This window comes from Ruditapes philippinarum, unplaced genomic scaffold (genome assembly GCF_026571515.1).
Source record: "Ruditapes philippinarum isolate M1 unplaced genomic scaffold, ASM2657151v2 ctg1806_1_1_1_1, whole genome shotgun sequence".
NCBI classification, from domain to species: domain Eukaryota; kingdom Metazoa; phylum Mollusca; class Bivalvia; order Venerida; family Veneridae; genus Ruditapes; species Ruditapes philippinarum.
In genome coordinates this window covers 618073-642163 of record NW_026852524.1, presented here as the reverse complement: position 1 = coordinate 642163, position 24091 = coordinate 618073, and the positions used below count along the sequence as shown (strand labels likewise).

The following is a 24091-nucleotide window of genomic DNA, read 5'->3' as shown; positions in this document are numbered from 1 at the left end:
ATTATTGCAAAGGCTATCTGTATACAGTAGAACTTCTATGAGTCGAACTTCGATTAGTCGATTTTCTCGATGTGTCGAAGAAAAATGAAAGTCCCGATTTTTCTCCCTATATATTCCTTATAAAAACCTACTTATGAGTCGAGATTTTATGTGTCGAATTTTTCGATGTGTCGAAGTTTTTTCGTGGTCCGTATAAAGTAAATCTAGTGCAATTTACCACAAATAAGTCGAAGTCTTTCGATTATTTTGACACCTTCGATCTCAAGACATTTTTCACACCTTATCTGGCTGAGAAGACGATTTCCAATCAACTTGTGTGACAGGTGTCAACAACACATCCGTGTGTTCAAACAGCCTTTGTTTGCGATAAAATGTGTGATAAAATGCTTTAATCGTTACTATTTTAATTGCCGTAGTGGTATTTGAAAGTAAACAGTAAGAACTACTTTCATTTGAAAACATCTATGACCCGGTGTTGCGTAAGAATAACACGCGAAATATTTACTTTAAGCCGGTTTAGTTATCGCCCTTTCTTACTGTTACGCCTTTTGTAACTCTATTGTATACGTCAACGGGTAGTCAAAATAATAAGCCGTGAAAAACGTTATCTAACATGCTATTTTTATCATAGTTAAATGTAAAATATCTGATTAATGATTGAAAAACATGAACAAGGTTTCGTTATAGATCTTATGATTAGCACTTGAGATCTTATGATTAGCACTAGTCACGGGTCGAAATTTTGTCATGGAATTGAGAGCGATTCATGAGTCGAAGTCCCGATGTGTCGAAGTTTTTACCCAAGTTCCTTCAACTTCGACTTACCGAAGTTCTACTGTATTTATAGTTCAAAGGATTTTAAGACCAGTATATAAAGCCAATTAATATTTAAAGCTTATGAAATCTTTACAGACCATGCAATAATGAACTGTACAATAAATTGCACTGTACAAACGGAATATAGCTGGAATTTCATGGCTTATAAATAGGACTAACAGTTGTGACTACAGCAGTAATATAAATAATGATAATTAATGATAATCTTTTGTAATTTTTGAAAATATTAAATCACAATTTTAAACTTTGTTACACAGGGCATTAGGAAAAATGTCAAACCCACAACAAAGTGAAATTGATCGTATAAAGCAACAAATAGAAGCTCAGTACCCTGTAAAAGAAGCATGCGGTTCTGATGGACCTAATGGAGGAAGCGATACTAACGGAAGTCCTACATACCCTGAAATATCAAAGGATGAATTATTGGAAAAAATAGGTAGGTTTTATTTAGTGAATTAGAGCGGTTAAACCGATTAAGTGCTAATTATAGTATTATAAATTTGTAGCAAAAAATTATGAAGAAAAGAAATGAAATGATCTTTTTAACCCTTTCACTGCAATAGGGACAACAAAGCTTATGCCGTCCCTGTCATTTTCGGCGTATTTGCCATATGGACGGCTTTTGCCGTTTCTATAATAATCATAATAATAATAACAAATTAATAATAATTATAATAATAAAAATAATAATAAATATAAAGAAAATTATACCATCGACAATAATTATTATTATACTAGCATATTTGGAAACATATATAATTATTATAATACTAATAACAAATAATAATAATAATAATTATACCCCCGCACAACAAAGTTGTAAGGGGGGTAAACTGGAATCAGCTTGTCCGTCCGGCTGTCCGTCGGTTTTTTCTTGACCGCCCAATAACTTAAGATTCCTTTGACCCTTAGTCTTCATATTTGGCATGGAGGTTAGTCATGATTAGTAGATGACCCCTATTGATTTTGAGGTCACTGGGTCTAAGGTCAAGGTCACAGGGGCCTTGACTTCAAAAAGCTTGTCCGCCCAATAACTTAAGATTCCTTTGACCTACAGTCTTCATATTTGGCATGGAGGTTAGTCATGATTAGTAGATGACCCCTATTGATTTTCAGGTTACTAGGTCAAAGGTCAAGGTCACAGGGGCCTTGACTTCAAAAAGCTTGTCCGCCCAATAACTTAAGATTCCTTTGACCTACAGTCTTCGTATTTGGCATGGAGGTTAGTCATGATTAGTAGATGACCCCTATTGATTTTGAGGTTAGTAGGTCAAAGGTCAAGGTCACAGTGGCCTTGACTTCAAAAAGCTTGTCCGCCCAATAACTTAAGATTCTTTTGACCTACAGTCTTCATATTTGGCATGGAGGTTAGTCATGATTAGTAGATGACCCCTATTGATTTTGAGGTCACTAGGTCAAAGGTCAAGGTCACAGGGGTTTTGACTTCAAAAAGCTTGTCCGCCCAATAACTTAAGATTCCTTTGACCTACAGTCTTCATATTTGGCATGGAGGTTAGTCATGATTAGTAGATGACCCCTATTGATTTTGAGGTCACCAGGTTAAAGGTCAAGCTCACAGGGGCCTTGACTTCAAAAAGCTTGTCCGCCCAAAAACTTAAGATTCCTTTGACCTACAGTCTTCATATTTGGCATGGAGATTAGTCATGATTAGTAGATGACCCCTATTGATTTTGAGGTCACTGGGTCAAAGGTCAAGGTCACAGGGGCCTTGACTTCAAAAAGCTTGTCCGCCCAATAACTTAAGATTCCTTTGACCCACAGTCTTCATACTTGGAATGGAGGTTAGTCATGATTAGTAGATGACCCCTATTGATTTTGAGGTCAAAGGTCAAGGTCACAGGGACTTTGACTTCGAAAAGTTTGTCTGCCCAATAACTTTAGATTCCTTTGACCCACAGTCTTCATATTTGGCATGGATGTTGATCATGATTAGTCAGGGCTTTTTTTCACAGGTTGGGAAAGCAGCCCAGCCCTTAATTTTGGGGAAAAAATACACTGTATATTTGCAAAAGGGGAAGAAAAAACTTGATGTAAATTCAATTTTTGGGGAAAACTGCATGATTTTAAAGAATTTTTCTTTGGGGAAGCAGCCCTATACCAGCCCCTGCTATAGAAGGAAAAAAAGCCCTGTTAGTAGATGACCCCTTTTGATTTTGAGGTCACTGGATCAAAGGTCAAGGTCATAGGGACTTTGACTTCAAAAAGTTTGTCCACCCATTAACTTAAGATTCCTTTGACCCACAGTCTTCATATTTGGCATGGATGTTGATCATGACTATAAGGTGACCCCTATTGATTTTGAGGTCACTGGGTCAAAGGTCAAGGTCACAGGGACCTTGACAAAAAAAAGCTTTTCTTCTCAATTGCTAAAGAATGTCCTGTCTGCAATGTATTGATTTTGACATTTTCACATTTGAAGCATGTAGAATACATAACTTAGCAATGCACTGGCTTAGTAACCTCAGACAGGGAGGTTGTCCTTGAGCTCTAAATGGCCATTGTTGATTCTGACAAAGTGGTATGCGGGGGTATTCACGCCATGATAGTGGCAGTTCTAGTTATATTAATTAATAATATAGTATTTTTTTAGGAAAACCTCTGGCAAATAGGTGATCAATAAAACAATAACCCTCTGGCAGCGAAAGGGTTAATCAACATAATTTAATATTTGCAATTTGCAAGTTTGAGTTTTATGTCAGCTGTTAAATTCACTGATTATTCAGTTACATGCAGACAATACAATAAAGATTTTTTGGTAAAATTTTACAACAGTGCAGTTTTACTTTTAAATAAAGAGCAAATTATATCATACATGATCTATTTTGAATCCATGATACATGTATATTAATGTTGCTTAATACATTATCACTATCAATTATCTTTATTTTTAGAAACCTGCAAGGCATTAATTGAGAAATTGGAAGAAGAAATGAAGGCGTGAGTCATTATTTTTGTATTAGATAAGTTTACTTTCTAAATTCATCAAGTTCATCAAACCAAGGAGTTTTTGTCATTTTATACGCGGCCTCCATGGCCAAATTGTAAATGTCGCCTACTTCAAATCACTGGCCCTTGACCACTGTGGATTCAACCACTGTGGGTTCAAATCCAACAAAGGACTTATTTCAGGTCAGGAAGCTTTCATGCAAGCTTTATTGGTGGTTCTACTTAGATTCCTGCAAAAAGGGGCAACTGAGGTCATCCTTTATAACCCTTTGCTAGTAAAGCTGAAAAGTCCTTTAATAACCCTTTACCAGTAGAGCTGGAAAGTGCTCATATAACCATTTACCTATAAAGCCTGAAAATCCCCATTAAACCCTTTACAGACTCAGTAAAGCTGGAAAGTCCTCATATAACCCTTTACCAGCAAAGCTGGAAAGTCCTCATATAACCCTGTACTAGCAAAGCTGGAAAGTCCTCCTATAACCCTTTACCAGTAAAGCTGGAAAATCCCCATATAACCCATTACCAGTAAGTTTAGAAAGTCCTCATATAACACTGTATCAGTAAAGCTGGAATGTCTCTATATAACCCTTTACCAGTAAAGCTGGAAAGTCCTCATATAACCCTATTCCAGCACAGCTGGAAAGTTTCTATATAACCCTTTACCAGTAAAGCTGGAAATTACTTATATAACCCTTTACCAGCAAAGCTGGAAAGTTTCTATATAACCCTTTACCAGTAAAGCTGGAAAGTCCTCATATAACCCTATTCCAGCACAGCTGGAAAGTCTCAATATAACCTTTTACCAGCAAAGCTGGAAAGTCCTCATATAACCCTTAACCAGTAAAGCTGGAAAGTCCTCATATAACCATATTCCAGCACAGCTGGAAAGTTTCTATATAACCCTTTACCAGTAAAGCTGGAAAGCCCTCATATAACCCTTTACCAGCAAAGCTGGAAAGTTTCCATATAACCCTTTACCAGTAAAGCTGAAAAGTCCCCATATAACCCTACCAGTAAAGCTGGAAATTCCTTATATAACCCTTTACCAGCAAAGCTGGAAAGTTTCCATATAACCCTTTTCCAGTAAAGCTGGAAAGTCCCCATATCACCCTACCAGTTAAGCTGGAAAGTCCTCATATAACCATATTCCAGCAAAGCTGGAAAGTTTCTATATAACCCTTTACCAGTAAAGCTGGAAAGTCCCCATATAACCCTTTACCAGTAAAGCTGAAAAGTCCCCATATAACCCTACCAGTAAAGCTGGAAATTCCTTATATAACCCTTTACCAGCAAAGCTGGTAAGTCCATATAACTCTTTACCAGCAAAGTTGGAAAATCCCAGTATAACCCTTTACCAGTAAGGCTGGAAAGTCCCCATATAACCCTGTACCAGTAAAACTGGAAAGTCTTCATATAACCCTTTACCAGTAAAGCTGGAAAGTCCCCATATAACCCTGTACCAGTAAAACTGGAAAGTCTTCATATAACCCTTTACCAGTAAGGCTGGAAAGTCCCCATATAACCCTGTACCAGTAAAACTGGAAAGTCTTCATATAACCCTTTACCAGTAAAGCTGGAAAGTCCCCATATAACCCTGTACCAGTAAAACTGGAAAGTCTTCATATAACCCTTTACCAGTAAAGCTGGAAAGTCCTCATATAACCCTGTACCAGCAAAGCTGGAAAGTTTCCATATAACTGTTTACCAGTAAGGCTTGAATGTCCCCATATGATCTTAAAAGTGTAGATGTGACTGAAAATTTTTGACCCCCATCAGAAAAATATTTTTTTGTTTTGTTTGCTTGTGTGTTAATTCTTTATAACATTAAATTGCCAGTGTCTCAGGAAGCAAACTTGGTCTTCTTAAATTCAGCAGCATGTCTTTGAAATTTTGCCAAATCTTCAGCTTGTTCACCTGTTTGATGTATTAAAAAAAATATGACAAGCTCAGATTTCTGAAAATATTTAAAAATCTTTAAATAAAATAAAAGTAGTATGATTTTTTTTTCAGAAACAAATGCAATTCATTTGACCAATCAGTTTTTGTTTATTATATTATTAAAAATAAGACCTTGAGCGTTTAGATTATATATCAGTGTTTTTTTTTCTTTATATAACTACTACCCTAAAACGGTACCATTCCCAATTGAAAATAGACATTAAAATTCCCAATTTCCAATGTTAAATTCCCAAAATGGCTGTTCAAAATGCCCACAAGGCCAAGTGATTTTTCTAAAATCATTTAAATCCAACATATTCATATAAAACACCACTCAATAGTTCTATTTTGACAGTAGAAGCTGTTAGCTATCTTTATTCATGATGTCTAATCTCATTTGAAGCTGAAAAAATGCATTAAAAAAATTCCCAATTTTAGTCAAAATAACGCATTTTTTCCCAATCAGTCTGGTACCGGCACCATTCCCAAAGTAGAGAAAAAAAACCGCTGTATATATAGCAAAATGTTTTATTTTTACTCAGTTTTATTTTTGAATACTCATCTTAAGTTGAATCATGTTTTCTACAGTGCAATAGAGAAGGCAGGCACAAAGGAGGAAAAAGAGGAAATTGAAAAAAATTATGTAAATGAACATGCTAAGGGCTGTAATAGTGATGGTAAGTACCCTTTTTGGACTGGCAATTTCTGGATCAAATCCAGTCTGTGTAGACAAGTTGACTGATGACATCACAAGCACCTGCTACCAGAATTTAGCAAAAATACTGATTGGCAAAAAGAGCCAATATTTATATACATTATATAGCAGCAGTATTTTAAAATTCTAACTACTTTTCTATTTGCACATCGTTTTTTTTAGATTCTTATGTCATTTAAAAGTTCTTTAAGACTTTTTAAGATCTGATCTAACTTATAAATAAGTAAATTGTACTGTAATTTGATGCAACCAAATGCCATTTAAAAGTTCTTTAAGACTTTTTAAGATCTGATCTAACTTATAAATAAGTAAATTGTACTGTAATTTGATGCAACCATTTGATTTTGGTGCATTAAATTGTTTGCTTTGTTGTTTTCCTTATTAAATGTCATAACAAAAAATGTGTTTTCATTTATCTTTAATGTAGAGATATGTGGTCAGATAAGAGCTCAAGTAAAAAAAGAATTAGCAGTGTAAGTATCTTTTTCAGACAGGACTTTTCACCTCATTTAAGAGCTTATTCCAGTGTGGGGTCATTTGACAAGTTATATATCCAGTGTTGCAACTCTGGTGCATTTCTTTTGTTCTGTTATGCAATTATTTCACAATTGGCACAATTAAAATTGCAAGGTGTGTTTTTTTCTGGTATTAGAAATAGATTTACTTTTAAAACTTTTATTTTCATTTGATGTTATTTAAGCAAAGTAATTATGCTTTCCAGTTATGATCAGCATTTGATTGTTTGATGGTCAAAAATTATCTATTTACTTCTGGTAACTGTATATGGGCATTTATTTCTGATAACTGCATATAGGTATAAATTGCTTATTCATTGGAATAATTAGACAGCACATTTTAACCATTCTATCCCCCTTGTGGCTGACGGGTTGCCTTTAAGGGTTGAGGCATCAGAATTGCAGCCACCATTTATCCCTGTGTGATTGTAAGAGGGGACGAAATGGGTTCAAACTACTAAAGTCTAATTGTATCTCTAATAGCTCCAGCAGTTGAGATGGTTTTGACCCCTGGTGTTGCTTTACGTTTGTAACACCCAAGATTAGCAAAAATCATTTTTTCCTGTTTTGGCACCATATGACCTGGATTGTGTTGGTCCACCATAAAACAGACTAACAATTAGCTATTCTATAGCCGGTATTTGTATCCAGATCATACCATGTGAGTTCCTGCACCTTTACAAACAAAAAAAAAGATGAAAAACAGTACTGTAATAATCAAATATTATAATGTAGACAGTTTTGCAGCTGCTATATTTCATAAATTTTAAATATGACTGTTTTTAGGTTTCAAATTTTATTTATCTTATTAATTGCAATTTTTTGTAAAAAGATATAACCAGTGATGGACAATCTAGAAATGTGCTTATCACAAAACACTTTCATGCTGATTGTAACTTAAAATGCTAAAGAAAATAAGCTTGCATATTTTACTTTTCCATCACTACCCATGTACTTTATCCATCAGACTTAATTAGATATGCATAATTCTATTACAATGATACGGTTGGTTTACATAGTGTGTTATATATATGACAATACATATACTTTCTTATACAGGGAATTAAGCAAACTGAGAAATCCACAACAGAGTGTTATCGATACTTTAAAGCAAAAAATAGAAGCTCAATTCCCAGTTCTACATGAACTCTGTGATCCAAATGATGGAGGCACTATTCAAGTTAGTATTTCAGTCTTAGGTCTTCATGTCAATGTCAGAAATATCTTAAGAAAAAAATATTAGTATACAGGTATTTAATTCATGCTATTTTGTACAATTTTTTAGGTTGTCTGTTTTGGAGAAAAAATCCAAGATATTGTGATCATCGTGGCATTGTGAAAAAAAATCACACTTAATCACATAATGATTTTTTTAATGATACCAACAGGGAACTTGGAATACTTGAATCATGACTAAGGAACAAATTTTAGACAAAGGACTATATTTTTGGAGACATGCCATATTTTAACTTCAATTTTCAAAAAATTGCTTGGTAAGTAGAATGACTTTAAAACTTTATCAAGTGTCAACTTGAAACTAAGGATACTTGCTCCAGTTGAAGAAAGAGGGGCATTACTCTTAAAGCAATGCATTTGGAGTTGTGCCCCTTGACAAATTGCTCAATAAATACAATGATTTCAGAAGAATCAACGGTATCAGCATGATACTTAGAAGTGTGTTTTAACCTTATATAACAGAAGCCCATATAAGGCCTGTTCTGAATGGAAGGAAATTTTCATAAAAAGATGGTCAAGTTTTCTTTACTTAGCAAATTAACAATTTTAGCAATAGTTTTCCTCAAAAAAGCTATTCAGGACTCTAAGGTGCAATTGTAGACTAGTGAACAAGGAGTATTATTCTTAAAGCTATATTATTGGAGTAATGCCTCTAGTCCTTTGTCACTAAGAATATTTTTTGATTGACTTTAATAATTGTTGATGGAAAATTAGGTAAACTCCCAAAGATATTGTAATTGATACATCTGTAGGACAGGGTTCATAACTAAGTGATCAGTATTTCAAGAGTTATGCCCCTTTCTCACATAGAATATAACAATATTTTTAATGTTAAATATGATTATTTTAAGCATTTACGACCACAAATTCAGTCTTCGCCTTAATTTTTTATCAGCACTAGCCCAGTCGGGCTAGCAGCTTACAAATTTCACTAGCCCGAACACATTTTAACTAGCCCGAACCAAAATGGTATTCTTTGCATACATTTTGTACAAAAATAACACTTTCTATATGTTTTATATACCATTGAACATTATTAAAATATCAACTAATCAACTTTTCTTCCTTTCATTATTTAAATAAGAAGAGTTTAAACTACATATGAAAAGAAGATATTTTGATATTTCTGTGGCATTGTCCACAGACACTGAAAAAAATTGTTTAAAAAACTGAAAATACTCTTCTCCTCGTTAACTGTAACCATGTCGGCTGATACATGCATTGACAACTTATTTATATTCCTTTTCGTATTACTTTTATTTTTTTTGGTGTGTTCCTTTTTGGCTTAGTGCCTTCAAAATACAAGAGAAAAGACATATTGTGAAGCATGAGATGACGCCTAATAAATGTCTAACAATCAATAATATTTCATAAGTGTTTAAAGTTCAATAAAGCTGCAAATAATTTTTAGGGCCAAGGTGGTTTTACCCATCAAAATCTAGAGTAAAATGAAAATTCTGGGGTAAAATTTATAAAAAGAATTTGCATTGTTTTGTTATCAAATTTCATTGCCTTCTAAAAAGTTCCTTTCTTTACATACTGTAATTAAAACTTTTATACACAAAGAATTAGTCTTTGAGGAAATTGTCCGTATCTGAAAACTTGGTATGAAAATATTGAGTACAAAACTGCAGATCAGGCAAGGGAGAAATATGTTTTCCAATAACTAAAGTGGCAAGTACAACATTTTTCTTTATTTTGTAGCAAAAACATTATAATATATGTCTAAACAAATTGAATATTAGGTTCAGTCCTACGATGATTACACCAAATTTAACTTTATCAATAATTTCATTTCAGAAACTCCCAAGAGTTACCTTCCCTTTTTACTCGATGTCACTTCCTGCTACTTTCGTTTTCAACTTACAGCAGTGTTGACAATAGTACTTTTAGTTTTCCATCCAATTCAGCAGAAATATATTGTATTTTCATAAAGCCAAAACATTGCTATCTGGAGCTCTGCATATTTCAAACATTTTCTTAATTTGGATATGAAAAAAGCCCTCGACCAGACGGCTACCAGCTTGGAATTTTCACTCGACCACCCGCAAATTTACTCGACTCAGTCGTCGGTCGAGTGGGTTAAGTCGAAGACTGCAAATTTAAAAAAAGAGACATCTTAAGAAGTAAATTGCAAAAGAGCAATAATTTTTATATTTTTTTGGATGTTGCTAAAAAAAATCAGTGAGACAGGTCTGGTCATGACAGTATCCAGCCTACAGTATATTAATACAGTCAGCATAAAGTTGATACAGAAATTCACAAAATACACATTTAATGCGGAAAAAAAAATCTGCCCATAGTTTACATAAATTCAAAGCCACACAGGTCTATTATTACTTGTTTAAAAACAGCCAAGAATTCAATTGCATTTATGATTTTCACGTGAATTTTACACAATTCTATCTAAAGAATATTGTACATGTTCATCTAAATACGAGGGGTGATCCAAAAATTCGTGGACAATGTGTGTATCTCCATAACGTGACGTCCTACCGAGGTGAACTCTTTCGATATTATTAATCAATGCCTTTTTAATAAATTGACCAAATTTTAAAACACCAATTGCATTTTTTATCTATATATGACAACATCAAAACATTAAGTATCAAAATCGCGGCGCAGCTTACTTTTTCTCTGTGATGTAAACATTTTCATCGCATTTAAACACATGTAAAACCTGTGCAAACAAAGAAAATTGCGGGAAACATTATAATAACGTTGTTTTGATGTGTATGACATTATTCTGTCAGTATCAGAAGACATTTTGAAGTTGCGGTTATTTTACACTCGTGCTTTAAAGAACAGGTGCTAAAAACAGCTTTACCACGGATCCAGCAAAACTTCGGACAGTTATACAGTTCTGTGTAAATCTTGGGAAGACGCCTGGCGAGACAATGCACCTGCTCACCGTGCCCGGGACACACAACTGACCATTCAAATCCAGCTTGGAGCAGAAGTACTCAGTCAGCCACCATATTCGCCTGATCTTTCCCCGTGTGACTTCGCCTTGTTTCTCAGGTTAAAGAAAGAGTTGATACGGAGACGTTTTGACAATCTGGACGAGTTGAGAGGAGCCACCCGATGCATACTGTCATCATTCAGCCAGGAATGGTATGCGAGTACTTTTAGAGACAGGGTCCGCCGCCATGAAAATTTGTGCGGGTTAAAAGGGAATACTTTGAAAAGTGATAAGGCAAAATGGTAACAACTAGATTAATAATAACTTCCTATGATAGCATAACGTTGTTTGTGACGTCTTGAGCTGCGCCGCGTTTTGTCATGTCTATGTATATAAACTTGTGCAGAATCGTTAATTCTTGTACAATCTTTACAATATTTTAAGAATTTGCCGACATATGCTCACTTAATAAGATACTAGAATTTGATGTGATTTGCTTTATTACTTTTTGTTTTATGCAGGGTGTCCACGAATTTTTGGATCACCCCTCGTAAATGTATATTTTTCAGGGAAATATTTTTGTATCTTGCAGGAAAGGTTTTATATTTTTCTGCTCTTACTATATTACTAGGAAATGTTTGATATTTTTTCTGGACAGGAAAATGTTTTGTTTCCATGACATGCTTGCCTAAAATATTTCATGTTTTATATTTTTTTCAGGACACAAGGTCCTATTTATTTTTCAGGACATAATAGGAAATGCTTTATAGTTTTTTTGAAGATACTAGAAAATATTTAACATTTTTCAGGAAATACCACCAGGAAATATTTTATATTTTCGGGACATTCTACGGAATGATGTTATTTTTCAGGATATACCAGAAAATGTTTTGTGTACAAAGAAATTTCTTTACATTTTTCAGGTCATACCAAAAAATGATATGGAACAATTCTCGGACTCTCTAAAAAAGCTTGATGCTAATGCTTTGATAGAAATGATAAAAGCAAAAAATATGTCAGTATGTATTTATTTTCTCTTTCACATTGGTATGTCAGTCTTCCCAAAAGTTTTAAAAAAAAGTGTCAGACATTTGGTCTGACAAACCATGAAAATCTGCCAGACCGAAACGAAATCTGTCGGACCGAATAAAATTCATCAAAATCAAAGGAAAACTTTTGTTTGTATTTCTAAGACACTTTTAGGTTTTAATTTTTAGCCGTAAAAATCAGCACAGTCCGTACAGCTCATTTTCATCTCCTCCCTGTCTTACACCAACGATTCACGGTCCTGCTTCCATTTTTTTCATTAAATTTTGTCTCAGATCTATTCTTTTCATCCTTTTACTGCTGAACTGCGCACTCTGCTGTCGTAGATTTTCATTTTTCCCCACGTTTGGCACATTTAGCGACGCCATTTTGTATACATGCAACTTGGATAAAAGCTGGACAGTCGGACCGATCCAGAATAAAAAATTGTCGGACCTTATCAAAATTTATCGGACATGTCCGTCAGACCGACATATTTCGGGAAGTCTGGTATGTAACATAAATTTTACCTCGGCATTTCATAAATTTTTAGGCACACTGACAATCAGTGAAATAAGGCATGCACATGCCCAATGTCTGTCTGGTGAGTAAAAGCCAATTCGGGCCTGCAAAATAACAAAGATCGTAAGCCCAACAAGCATTTTATTTCAGAATATGTTTTTCATACAAAGTTAGTTTGACCTAGAAAAGTATTTGACCTAGAGTCAAGAAACCTTACCGGAATTTTGCTCAGCATGTGTAGTTGTGCACCTGGGGTTTCGCTTATGGATTTATTCTGTTTTGTCAGATTTATTGCCTTTGACTTAGTGAAAACTGTTCCATTATGTTGTGTTATTTGTTCCTTGAGTGCTTGAGTTAGAATCAACCAACTTTAAGGAATAATGATCAAGTCATCACTGTGAAGCTATGGGTTTTGCATGTGGATTTTTTTTCAGTTTTGTTAGAGTTATTGCCCTTGCTTTAGTATAAATTTGCAGTTTTCAACTTGTTCATGCATAACTCTGAAAGTTTACAAGAATGTTGGTCAACCATGTACTTATGCACCTTGGGGTTTAAGGACCTTAGTTAAGTATTATGTATGATTACAGTTAGATAAAAAAGACTGTAACAATATCAAAGGATGGAGCATTTTAATCTCAACCCTTTATAAGATTGTGTAATGGCCTTGTTGTCAATAACTTGAGTGTTGTCATACTGAAAAGATATGCAGAGTTTTAATGCTTTAAACTGACACCTTGTGAGGTATGTCAGAATTGCCACTAAACGATCTAAAGGTTAACCCTTGAGCTGCTGAATTTCCTAAATGAACTTGCCCAGTTTCCATTTTTGGGACTGTTCAATATCTGATTTAGGGATATCAAGATGAAAGTTAAAAGTAGATAGAGCCTTATCAGAGTGCACAAATGTTTAGGCAAGCCTGGCTCTGTACTGGTGGCAAAGACTCAACATTTTTGGAATCAGCAGAGTACAGGTTGATGACGTTAAATACATTGTTGCAGGGATCATTTTCATCAGGTGAAATGGTAGCTCTTGGACAAGAACTGGTGAAGAAGCTGGGAGGTGTGAAGGGAGTGACTTTGGCTGAAGTGGAAAACATAGGGCCGGCAGTAGTGACAATCTTTCTCCCAGGGGAATACAAATATCTCTCTAATGACGTCTTTGAATATATGTAGGTATAATAAATACATCTGTGTGTGGGTGTGTACATGAACATGTGAATAATTATGAAATATATATATATCAAAGTGCTGCAGACATGCAACCGTGGAGACATTTAGGCTTTTTTAGAAAAAACAAAAAAAAACACAAATAAAACACAAAATATATAACAGAGAAAATTTGTTCCATACAAGTTCGAGATTTGTAGAGCAATATATTTTGTGTCCCAATCTGATATAATTCAGATTTTCTACTTTCAAGCATTTAAATACAGAATGAAATTTATGCCTAAAAACTCTGGTCAAACTTGTAAATCACTGTGTCCTTATCGATTTATTCCAAGAAATGATATGTAAATAGAAAAAAAAAACTGTCAACAAAATATTTCTAAAATAAAACCATGCAAAATAAACTTCAAGCATAATACATTATACATGTGAGAATGTATTAGTATGTATTAGAATGTATTTAGTATAACATAGTGGGCATATAGACAATAAAATATAAGTCATTTGTATTTTTATTTCTCTTGGATATGTCTCATTAAAAATATTTTTGGTTAAAATCGTCAGCAATTAATAATGTTTTTTAGAATTTTTTATTTACAAGGGCCAGAGCACATCGTTTTTATTTTAATCTAAATGTCACTTAAGCACTACAGTGTTTAGTTGTCCTTTTCATTTTCACACTAAATTCCATTTTCAACTTGTTTGCTTCTTACAATTGTATTGAAAGTATTGCATGTAAACAAAGTAAGTATCCGCTGGTTTACTACATGTATAATGTGTACTCCCTAATCGCCTGTCCGAAAATCAGGTGAATCAGAATCTATTTTTAGAATAGCGAAGGTCAACTCATATCGTGACCTAGAAAAATATGTAAACAAACCACAAGAATCGGAAGTAGAACTGATATCATAACTTCCTTCAATAAAGATTATCATGAAAGACTACATGGTGCTAAAGTGTTGACAAACTCTCTTGTTACATGCATTTTCAAAAATAGATATTTATACTAACCATTGTACTGTATCTAATTCATTAATAACTGCTGAATATTCAGCTAAACCCGCGGTATGAGTCACGAAAATAGTTCTTCTTTTATTAATGCGCGAGTTATTCTAGAGTCACGAAAAACTTTTGATTTGTTAATAATAATGTTTTGTATAATGTAGAAATATTTTTTTCCTACTAATAATTTCTTGGAACTCAGAGCTTACACCTGTATTATAGTATAATTTGTTGTCCTACTTTTTCGACAGCGGTAAATCGTTTCGGCAGTAATTTGCATATTGCGCAATAATACTACGGAACTACAACGTTTTTATCAATCATATACGTTCATATTTTAACTTGGATAACTTAATTTGAAATTGAAAAGGCTAAATATTGAAGATTTTAAGATATCCTGACAAAGTATGGGAGTTTTTAAGGATCAAATTCATGTACTATTTCTTGGGCTGTTAATCGGTTGAGGACACTTTGCGCGATTGTAGCAGACGAAATCCCATGTGTAGATGACTTGGCTCTGAACGCGCCTGAGGGCGCGTCCGTCGCAATAAGAGTCATATTTAAACACAATAGCATATTAAGCACATATTATAAGTGATATATTTAAAGGTATGCCAGCATAATATTTATAAATGGTCTATCAAGTTTGCAAACATATTTTCTCAATGGTCTCGTCATGCTTTTCCAGTAGAATTTTTCATTAATTTAAAATATTTCTATTTAAAATATTGTTATGTTTTTATACCTCTAGCCTATAAAGTAGATGCAGGTAAACTTAATCGTTCACATCAAGAAGGAAAATGGAGATTCATTTACCTACAGTTAAACTTCGTTCGCTCGAACTTGGATCGCTCAAATACATCCCTTCGCTTGAACTCAGCGCCCAGTCCCAGCAAAATTCCTATACAATATATAATGTTCTACCTCGGATCGCTCGAACACTGATCCCTTGAACTCTCGTACCTCATCGCTGGTCTCTTTGGCAGAAATATAGTTAACATCACATCTTTTCAGTCAAACACAAAAAGACAACAAAAGTTACGAGTAAGCATGTTCTAAATGTTAATACTCATTTGAAAACACTTGGATAATAATTCGTATTATTTAAAAGAAATGATGTATTTGACGAACTGATGTACTAACAAACAATTATACTGACGTATTTATCATTTGGCCGTTGTAAGCTGGAGAACGTTAAGGCCTATGTCCTACGTGATAATAGTTCAACCTTGGTTGGCTCAAACTACCTATCTCTCGAACAAATTTGCACAGACCCTCCGAGTTCGAGGGGACGAAGTTCGACTGTATTTATAATTTTATAGCTTCTATTTTTCTTATCAAAATGCCACATTTTTAATGTAATTTCAGCTTAAATCAGATTTACCTTGAAACTACAAAAGCTGTGCAAAATCAATTTGATGATAAGCAGACAGAAGTAAGTGTTCAGGGTTGTTCCTTTAAAAAAGTAAAATCTAATTCACACAGACAGATTCAACTATAATTCTTATCTAAGAGCATCTCACCTTAAAATATTGATTTTACAAAGCCAATATGTAGCTGTTAAAACAAATTGCCCACTAAACTGAAAGTTTTTTTAAACTATTTTTCAGTACCGGTACCTTATATTTTGAATGTTGTATAAGTAATACAATTTCTTACTCTACACACTCTTCAGGGAGGTGTGGTGTAATTTCTAACATAATAGGGAACTCAAAATCAGCCACCAGTGTATAAGCTGAATGCTTTTAGTTTCAGGACTTTTAATCTTCTATAGTAGGGGCTGTTTCTTTGTGGCTTCCCCTCAGGAAAAGTTGATATGCACAAGAATTCTCTGTTGTTGATATTACACTATGATACTTATTGGACGTCTAAGGGACTTAGGAAATGGAAGGTGCCTGGCTGGAATCAAGAGTTGAAAATAAATTTAACTTTTTATTTTATTAATATCCAATTCCGAACTTCGAATGATGAAGTTGGATGGATTTCAGTTGTTTAAATAGGAAAATGCTGATTCCAGGTGACAAACAAGCTGAAAGCCAAAGGATTTTAGAAAAATAGACTTTCTGATAAGTTTCACACATCTGATTACTTTTTAATACATATAGAGGAAATGTCATTATTATTTAACATAGAAGGGGATGAAAGATTAACAAGTTTCTCAAAAAGATATTATGAATTTATTACTCTAGACAGACTTGAGATTATGACAGTTTTTACTAGAGTATGACATGTTTATTTAATTAATAAGGTCTTAAACCATTAGATTAATAATTTCCTTAAACTGGCTTCCAAAGTTTAGGGTTTTTGAAAAGAAATCATAATTGTTATTTAACAGTTTATATTTATTTAACAAAAAATACATAAAACCATTTATAAACATACAAAAAAATGAAAATACAAATATAATCAACTATATACATACAAGCTATTTTTACAATAATAAATTCTTTACTCTAAAGAATTTGATGTAAAATATGGGGCATAACAAAATCTTTAAAATCTTGCAGTTTATTATCCCCTAAAATTTAATCAAGTTTTTTCTTGCCCTTTTGCAAAAGTACTATGTTTTTTTCCCCAAATCTAAGGGTTACTAAGGGCCCCTTCCCCTTCTTGTGAAAAAAACCCACCTAACTTGCTGGTTTCAATAAGGCTAAATATAATGACCCCCTCCCCCCGCCTTGTCCCCAGTGATGTGACCTCTTTATAATATGGCCTCCAAAAGGCTCCACTGTGATCTCAATTTATTTGATAGGTTCCAGAAATTTACAGAGGAGCAGTGTCTACTCAAATACTGATGGACCCAAATAGTGCCAGAATAAAAGCTCTCTGTGGTAGGGCATTTCGACTGTACAAGACTGCAAGACAGATGAATCAAGGATGGAACAATATCAAGTTTCTGATGTTTTGTGCACCTCCCAGTGTCTGCAAAAATGTCGACAACGATTTGGTGATTATTGAATTTAATTAAAAACTGTGTACATACATTTAAGAAACAGTAGCTAGGATGTTAGAGCTTCTGTGTTCTCTGCACATATAGTTTATTTCAAATATGTTCACCTTCACACAAGTGGACCTTGTTCTTTAATGAAACTAAAATGCCTATTGTTAGATTTGAAAGGTTTAAATGTTGAGAGGCAAACAGTGTAGTAGCTAGGTGGTATTGCAGAATTAACGATTAACCGTCCTTAATAATGTAATGGCGATTTGCACTGCATTCTAATCTTTACTAGTCAAACAGAGATTTCAATGTCAAAATGCAAAATATGAGATACTGTAGCCTATCAACTGTATAGAACCTGGTCAGACAACACGGAGGCGCTGGCTGGTCTAGCTCTTTACTAGCTCTCAGGTAACTAAGGCTAATCAGTTATAGTTCCAGCATGGAAGTAATTGTGCTCCAAAACTGAGGTAAGCATCAAGGCAAAAACCCTTACCTCAGTTTTGGAGCACAATTATTTCCATGCTGGAACTATAACTATAACTAATGGCACTCCATTATTATTCACAAAAGGAAAGAAATATTGACTTAAAGGTTTATTTGTAAATGTTACCTTTATTCCAGACATTCTCATTTCAAATGTGTTTGTTTATTCTTTTCTTAAGGAAACACTAAGTGTTACACTACCGCAACATTCACTCTATCATGACAGTATAGCTTTACATTTTTCTTCAGCATGACATTTAGCTAAGAACATTTAACTAAAAAATGTAATTTTCAAATGGTAATGATAATGAGATGTCAGAAGTGTTTTTGTTCTTAAATTTCATCTCTTATTCTTTTACAGATCCAGAAAGATATAAATGCATTTGGCTTTCAACCATGGGTGTGCAAACCGTTTAATCTTATTGGGGAAGATAATCCGTTCAATAAAATTCTCCAACATTTGTTATATCAGACAAAAAAATTATTCCCAAGCAATAAACCTTGTGGTAAAATGCTAGCAGCTAAAGCTGTCACTGGTGGAACATCACCTTTTCAGTTTAATTCCAGGGAAGCTGCTGGAAGGTAAAATGATATAACTTGTTTGCAGGCTCTACTTTTTATGTCCACATACACAATGTTGATGGACACATGTAAAATAAAAATTTAAAATGTGATCCAACTACTAATTTACAGGGGCTTTCAAGAGATAAAATTCAGTGTAATTTTATTGTTTAAATTTTTTGTTTACAGTCTATTTCTTCAGTAGAAATTATTGATGTGGCTGAAACCATAGTCATCTTGCAAAATGGCTGGTATTGACATAGCATCTGGCATTATATTTAATGTACATGTTCTAGACAACTTTTTATGATAGGCAAAAATATGTGAGCTCAATTTTCTTGTTAAGTAACTAGAATCGTGTATATTTGTCTTAAACAGCATGCCTCCATGAGAGCCAAAATATTTAAAGAAAATAAAACTTGAGAAAAATGTACTAAGAATATAAGAAAAGTAAAAAGATTCAGGATTTCAGTATTAATTTACATGTTTTTCACAATTAAAGACTAATGTGGCTGTATTTTCAAAATTTTTATGAATTTACCTGTACGAAAATGCCTACCCTGACTACACCCTGATTTGACATGGGATAAGACATTTATTCCCAGCCAGGTTTTTTTAAGCTATTCAGTTGACTATAGAGAAGACAGAAATCTATTTTTAAATTTTTTAGTATACAATATATAGTGTTTTCAGGGTGGATTTAACGAAATATTTAAATGAGCCAGAAAAAATACCACCCTGAAATGGAAATCCAGGGCAGAATTTTCACTCACACAGATTTCTAAAAATAGATTTACTTCTAGTTAAATTTAGAGCAATTTCAGGGTGGGATAAATTTGAAATATTTAAATGAGCCATAATTCACCCTGATTTCTGTTTAAAAAGTCAGGCCGACTTTTTTCCTCCTGTTATTATCCCGCCCTAAAATTTTGCAAATCCCACCCTGAAATTAAAATAAAAATCCACCCAGATTCCTGATCTTTTTAGAACCAGCCGAAGAAAATATTCTTAAATAAATTCCATCATATTCTGAGCATTATGTATTTTAGAATAATAGGTGATAAAAAGTAGCTCATAACAAACAAACAAATTAATTTGATGAACATAATGCTGAATTGATCATCTTCACAATGCAGTGGTGGCTATTTGTTTATAAATTTTCATCCATGATATTTGACAAAATAATAATTAATTCAGAATTTTGTTTCACTGTTCTGTATTTGATTTTCATACAATTAAATACGTTTCAAAAGTCATTCTTGTTTGATATTTCCACTAGATATCTACCAGCTGTATCCCATAATTCCACTCTATAGTATCTGGGCTACACAATCTGTAAACATATAAAATAAATAAATAAATATATGAAAGCAGTGTTTAAGGAATATGCTATAGACAACTTTCAATTTATAATACATTAATCTATAAGAAAATGTAACAACTTAATATAGAGCAATATGTCCATACAGTGTAGTTTTAAAGGTATATTGCATTAATTGCAATCAAAACATCAAAAGAACAAATGATTGATGAAATTATTTTTTAAGGAGCTACAGCATTATAGACATATATCAGTGTTTCTGCCAGAGCGCGTTTTTGCGTTTTTGGCGCACTATTTTCAGCCATGACGCAATGAAATTTAGTTAGTGCGTATTTTGTGACGCAAGAATTTCACCGTCGCTGATTTCAACACAAGTCAGATATACAGACTATAAAGCGTCAATTCAGTATAAAAATGTACGGAATGTTTACCGTGGGCTCCACTATAATTTTAATGAGAAATGAAATTTACCAGGTCCGTGGTCCGGCATTTAGCCAATTTCAACTAGTTAATAAAAGCTTGCATTTATACGTTACTGCATATATTGAAAGCGCCCAGACAAAATTATTTATTTTGTTGTCGTCATATTCTGCGAACGAATAACTGTCTGCTGGAAAATGCAGTCTGCGTATATGTTCAGGGCCAAAAAACCCTTCTTTATAGAGGCCGAATATAGGCTACTTCCCCAACCATAAACTAGCCTCTTTTTTCCCCAGTTTGGTACTCAAAATTCCCCAGTCTTTTGAAATTTCCCATAGAATTTAGAATAAAGTTAAATGATGGTGTTGAATTAATGTCTTTGACTGCCTTATTTGTATTTCCCAGTGCTTTTTGCTTTTCTATTTTGAAGACCTTGTTAAAAGTTTGTGTTAAATTTAAGACCCTTCTTCCCAAAGTATGCCAAAATGACGCATATTTTCCCCCCCCCAAAAAAGGCTGAGGCCCCTTCCCCAAAAATGGTGTTTTGGCCCTGATGTTAGTGTTCATCTGTGCTGTTCTACAGAAATTAGAAACTTCGAAGGGAGCGATAGCGACAGGAGAATGTTTCTAATTTCTGTAAAACAGCTAAGGATGAACACTAACATATTTAGTGTCAAGCTTTATTTGGCCCTTGATTACGTCACTAGGCGGTACTATGAAGCACTATGAAAAATAGAAGGCGACTATGAACGAATTTCAATATAGTATCGACTTTCTTTCTTCTATGAAAATTAACACACATAATTTTTAAGAAATACAGCGTTATTATTGGATGACAAATAATCCAAAATAGCAGAGATTGACCAATTTCTTCACGAAAAATATACAAAATATTGTAAATAAAACTTATAAAGTGTTACCTGTTTTTTTTTTTTACATTTTTGTTAAATTTATTGGCATGACCCTTATGAATTTGAAATGACCCCTAAAATATCATACATGGGGTCATAAAAGACCCTCAGAAAATCAGAGCTGGCAGAAACACTGATATATGTACTGACTTTATGAAGTCATTAATTCTATGAAATTTGCTGGGATGAATGCTTTTGATAATTAAAACTGAAACTAATTTTGATAGAATTAAATGAAGAAAATAAAAATTACCAGTAAATTATTCTTCCACTGTATTCTTTTGTTCTGCAACTACACCATTTTCTTCTCATTCATCCTCTTGTCATATGTTACTGAAATTATAATTTGGCTTCAACCTAAATTTTGCATGTAGAAAAAAAAACAAATATACAATCATGTTATAATTTTTAACCAGGTTTTCAATTTTGAAAATCCTGGTTATTAGATTGGGGTATGGCGGGCGGATGGGCGGATGGGCGGCTGGGCGGATGGGCGGATGGGCGGGCGTCAAACGAAATTGTGTCCGCTCTGTAACTCTTCAACCCTTTGAAGAATTTTGATGAAACTTCAGACAAATGTTTACCACATCAAGATGACGTGCAGAACGCATGTTCCGCATGGCTGGCTCCAAGGTCAAGGTCACAGTGACATTAACATTGAAAATCCTGTCCGCTCTGTAACTCTTCAACCCTTTGAAGAATTTTGATGAAACTTCAGACAAATGTTTACCACATCAAGATGACGTGCAGAACGCATGTTCCGCATGGCTGGCTCCAAGGTCAAGGTCACAGTGACATTAACATTGAAACGTCAAACGAAATTGTGTCCGCTCTGTAACTCTTCAACCCTTTGAAGAATTTTGATGAAACTTCAGACAAATGTTTACCACATCAAGATGACGTGCAGAACGCATGTTCCGCATGGCTGGCTCCAAGGTCAAGGTCACAGTGACATTAACATTGAAAATCCTGTCCGCTCTGTAACTCTTCAACCCTTTGAAGAATTTTGATGAAACTTCAGACAAATGTTTACCACATCAAGATGACGTGCAGAACGCATGTTCCGCATGGCTGGCTCCAAGGTCAAGGTCACAGTGACATTAACATGGAAAAATCCTGTCCGCTCTGTAACTCTTCAACCCTTTGAAGAATTTTGATGAAACTTCAGACAAATGTTTACCACATCAAGATGACGTGCAGAACGCATGTTCCGCATGGCTGGCTCCAAGGTCAAGGTCACAGTGACATTAACATTGAAAATCCTGTCCGCTCTGTAACTCTTCAACCCTTTGAAGAATTTTGATGAAACTTCAGACAAATGTTTACCACATCAAGATGACGTGCAGAACGCATGTTCCGCATGGCTGGCTCCAAGGTCAAGGTCACAGTGACATTAACATGGAAAAATCCTGTCCGCTCTGTAACTCTTCAACCCTTTGAAGAATTTTGATGAAACTTCAGACAAATGTTTACCACATCAAGATGACGTGCAGAACGCATGTTCCGCATGGCTGGCTCCAAGGTCAAGGTCACAGTGAACATTTACATTGAAACGTCAAACGAAATTGTGTCCGCTCTGTAACTCTTCAACCCTTTGAAGAATTTTGATGAAACTTCAGACAAATGTTTACCACATCAAGATGACGTGCAGAACGCATGTTCCGCATGGCTGGCTCCAAGGTCAAGGTCACAGTGACATTAACATTGAAAATCCTGTCCGCTCTGTAACTCTTCAACCCTTTGAAGAATTTTGATGAAACTTCAGACAAATGTTTACCACATCAAGATGACGTGCAGAACGCATGTTCCGCATGGCTGGCTCCAAGGTCAAGGTCACAGTGACATTAACATTGAAAATCCTGTTTACATGATTTTAACTTGATTTGGCAGTCAAAGGTCATATCATCTTTGGAGGTAATTTAAAAAAGATATGATATATTATTTCATGTCTACTTTGTAACTTCTTCTGTGCTGAACTCGTCCTACATTTCTCAACGGATTTTTGTTCAAACTTTCACAGAAGCTTTGTCATCAAGCACCCTGGCACATATTGTCGGGGTTTTGTGATTGGATAGTTTTTGACCTAATTATGGCCCTTTGTTTTTTTCCTTATACATAATATTATAGTGAACACTTCTTCAGTGGCAATTCCTCCTACATTATTCATGTTTTACATTGCACATAGTTACATTGTTTGTTGCTTGTATTTGTATTTCAAATACAACATATTTATCTACAATGGTGATAATTGAAAACCTGGTTTCATGGCATTGCCATGTTTCTTGTTATTTCATTTTAAGACTTCAGTGGGTTTTTTTTCTAGAATGGAATGATCAAAATGTATGGTTTATTTAGAAAAATTAAGAATGATTTCTATTTTCCCTCCATATTTTAAAACAGGTTTCCTGGAAATTTATTTAAAATCTTTTCAGAATACTGGGCTTACAAAATTCATTATTATATGAAAAATTAAAAATATCAAGAACTGTAATATAATTATAACTTACCATTTATCGGTCACAATTGGCTGCTAATTTCCCTCCATTTTTTTCAAACCGAATAACGTAGTTTAACACATCTATTATGCTCCATGTTATATATATGTTTTAAGTTTCACAATAATTTTTC

At 34.1% G+C, this 24091-nt stretch overlaps 1 protein-coding gene across 2 annotated transcripts in view; it reads left to right on the top strand.

Annotated features, from left to right (window-relative positions):
• Positions 1–24091, top strand: part of LOC132716131 (uncharacterized) — an 86850-nt gene that overhangs the window by 15732 nt on the left and 47027 nt on the right. For both annotated transcript variants that reach the window (XM_060699314.1, XM_060699323.1), the window contains exons 7-16: positions 1095–1273; positions 3750–3795; positions 6331–6419; positions 6885–6930; positions 8032–8152; positions 12034–12129; positions 13657–13826; positions 16195–16261; positions 17579–17773; positions 18612–18832. In XM_060699314.1, the coding sequence (XP_060555297.1) occupies positions 1095–1273; positions 3750–3795; positions 6331–6419; positions 6885–6930; positions 8032–8152; positions 12034–12129; positions 13657–13826; positions 16195–16261; positions 17579–17773; positions 18612–18832 (1230 nt within the window). The remainder of the gene's footprint in view (positions 1–1094; positions 1274–3749; positions 3796–6330; positions 6420–6884; positions 6931–8031; positions 8153–12033; positions 12130–13656; positions 13827–16194; positions 16262–17578; positions 17774–18611; positions 18833–24091) is intronic.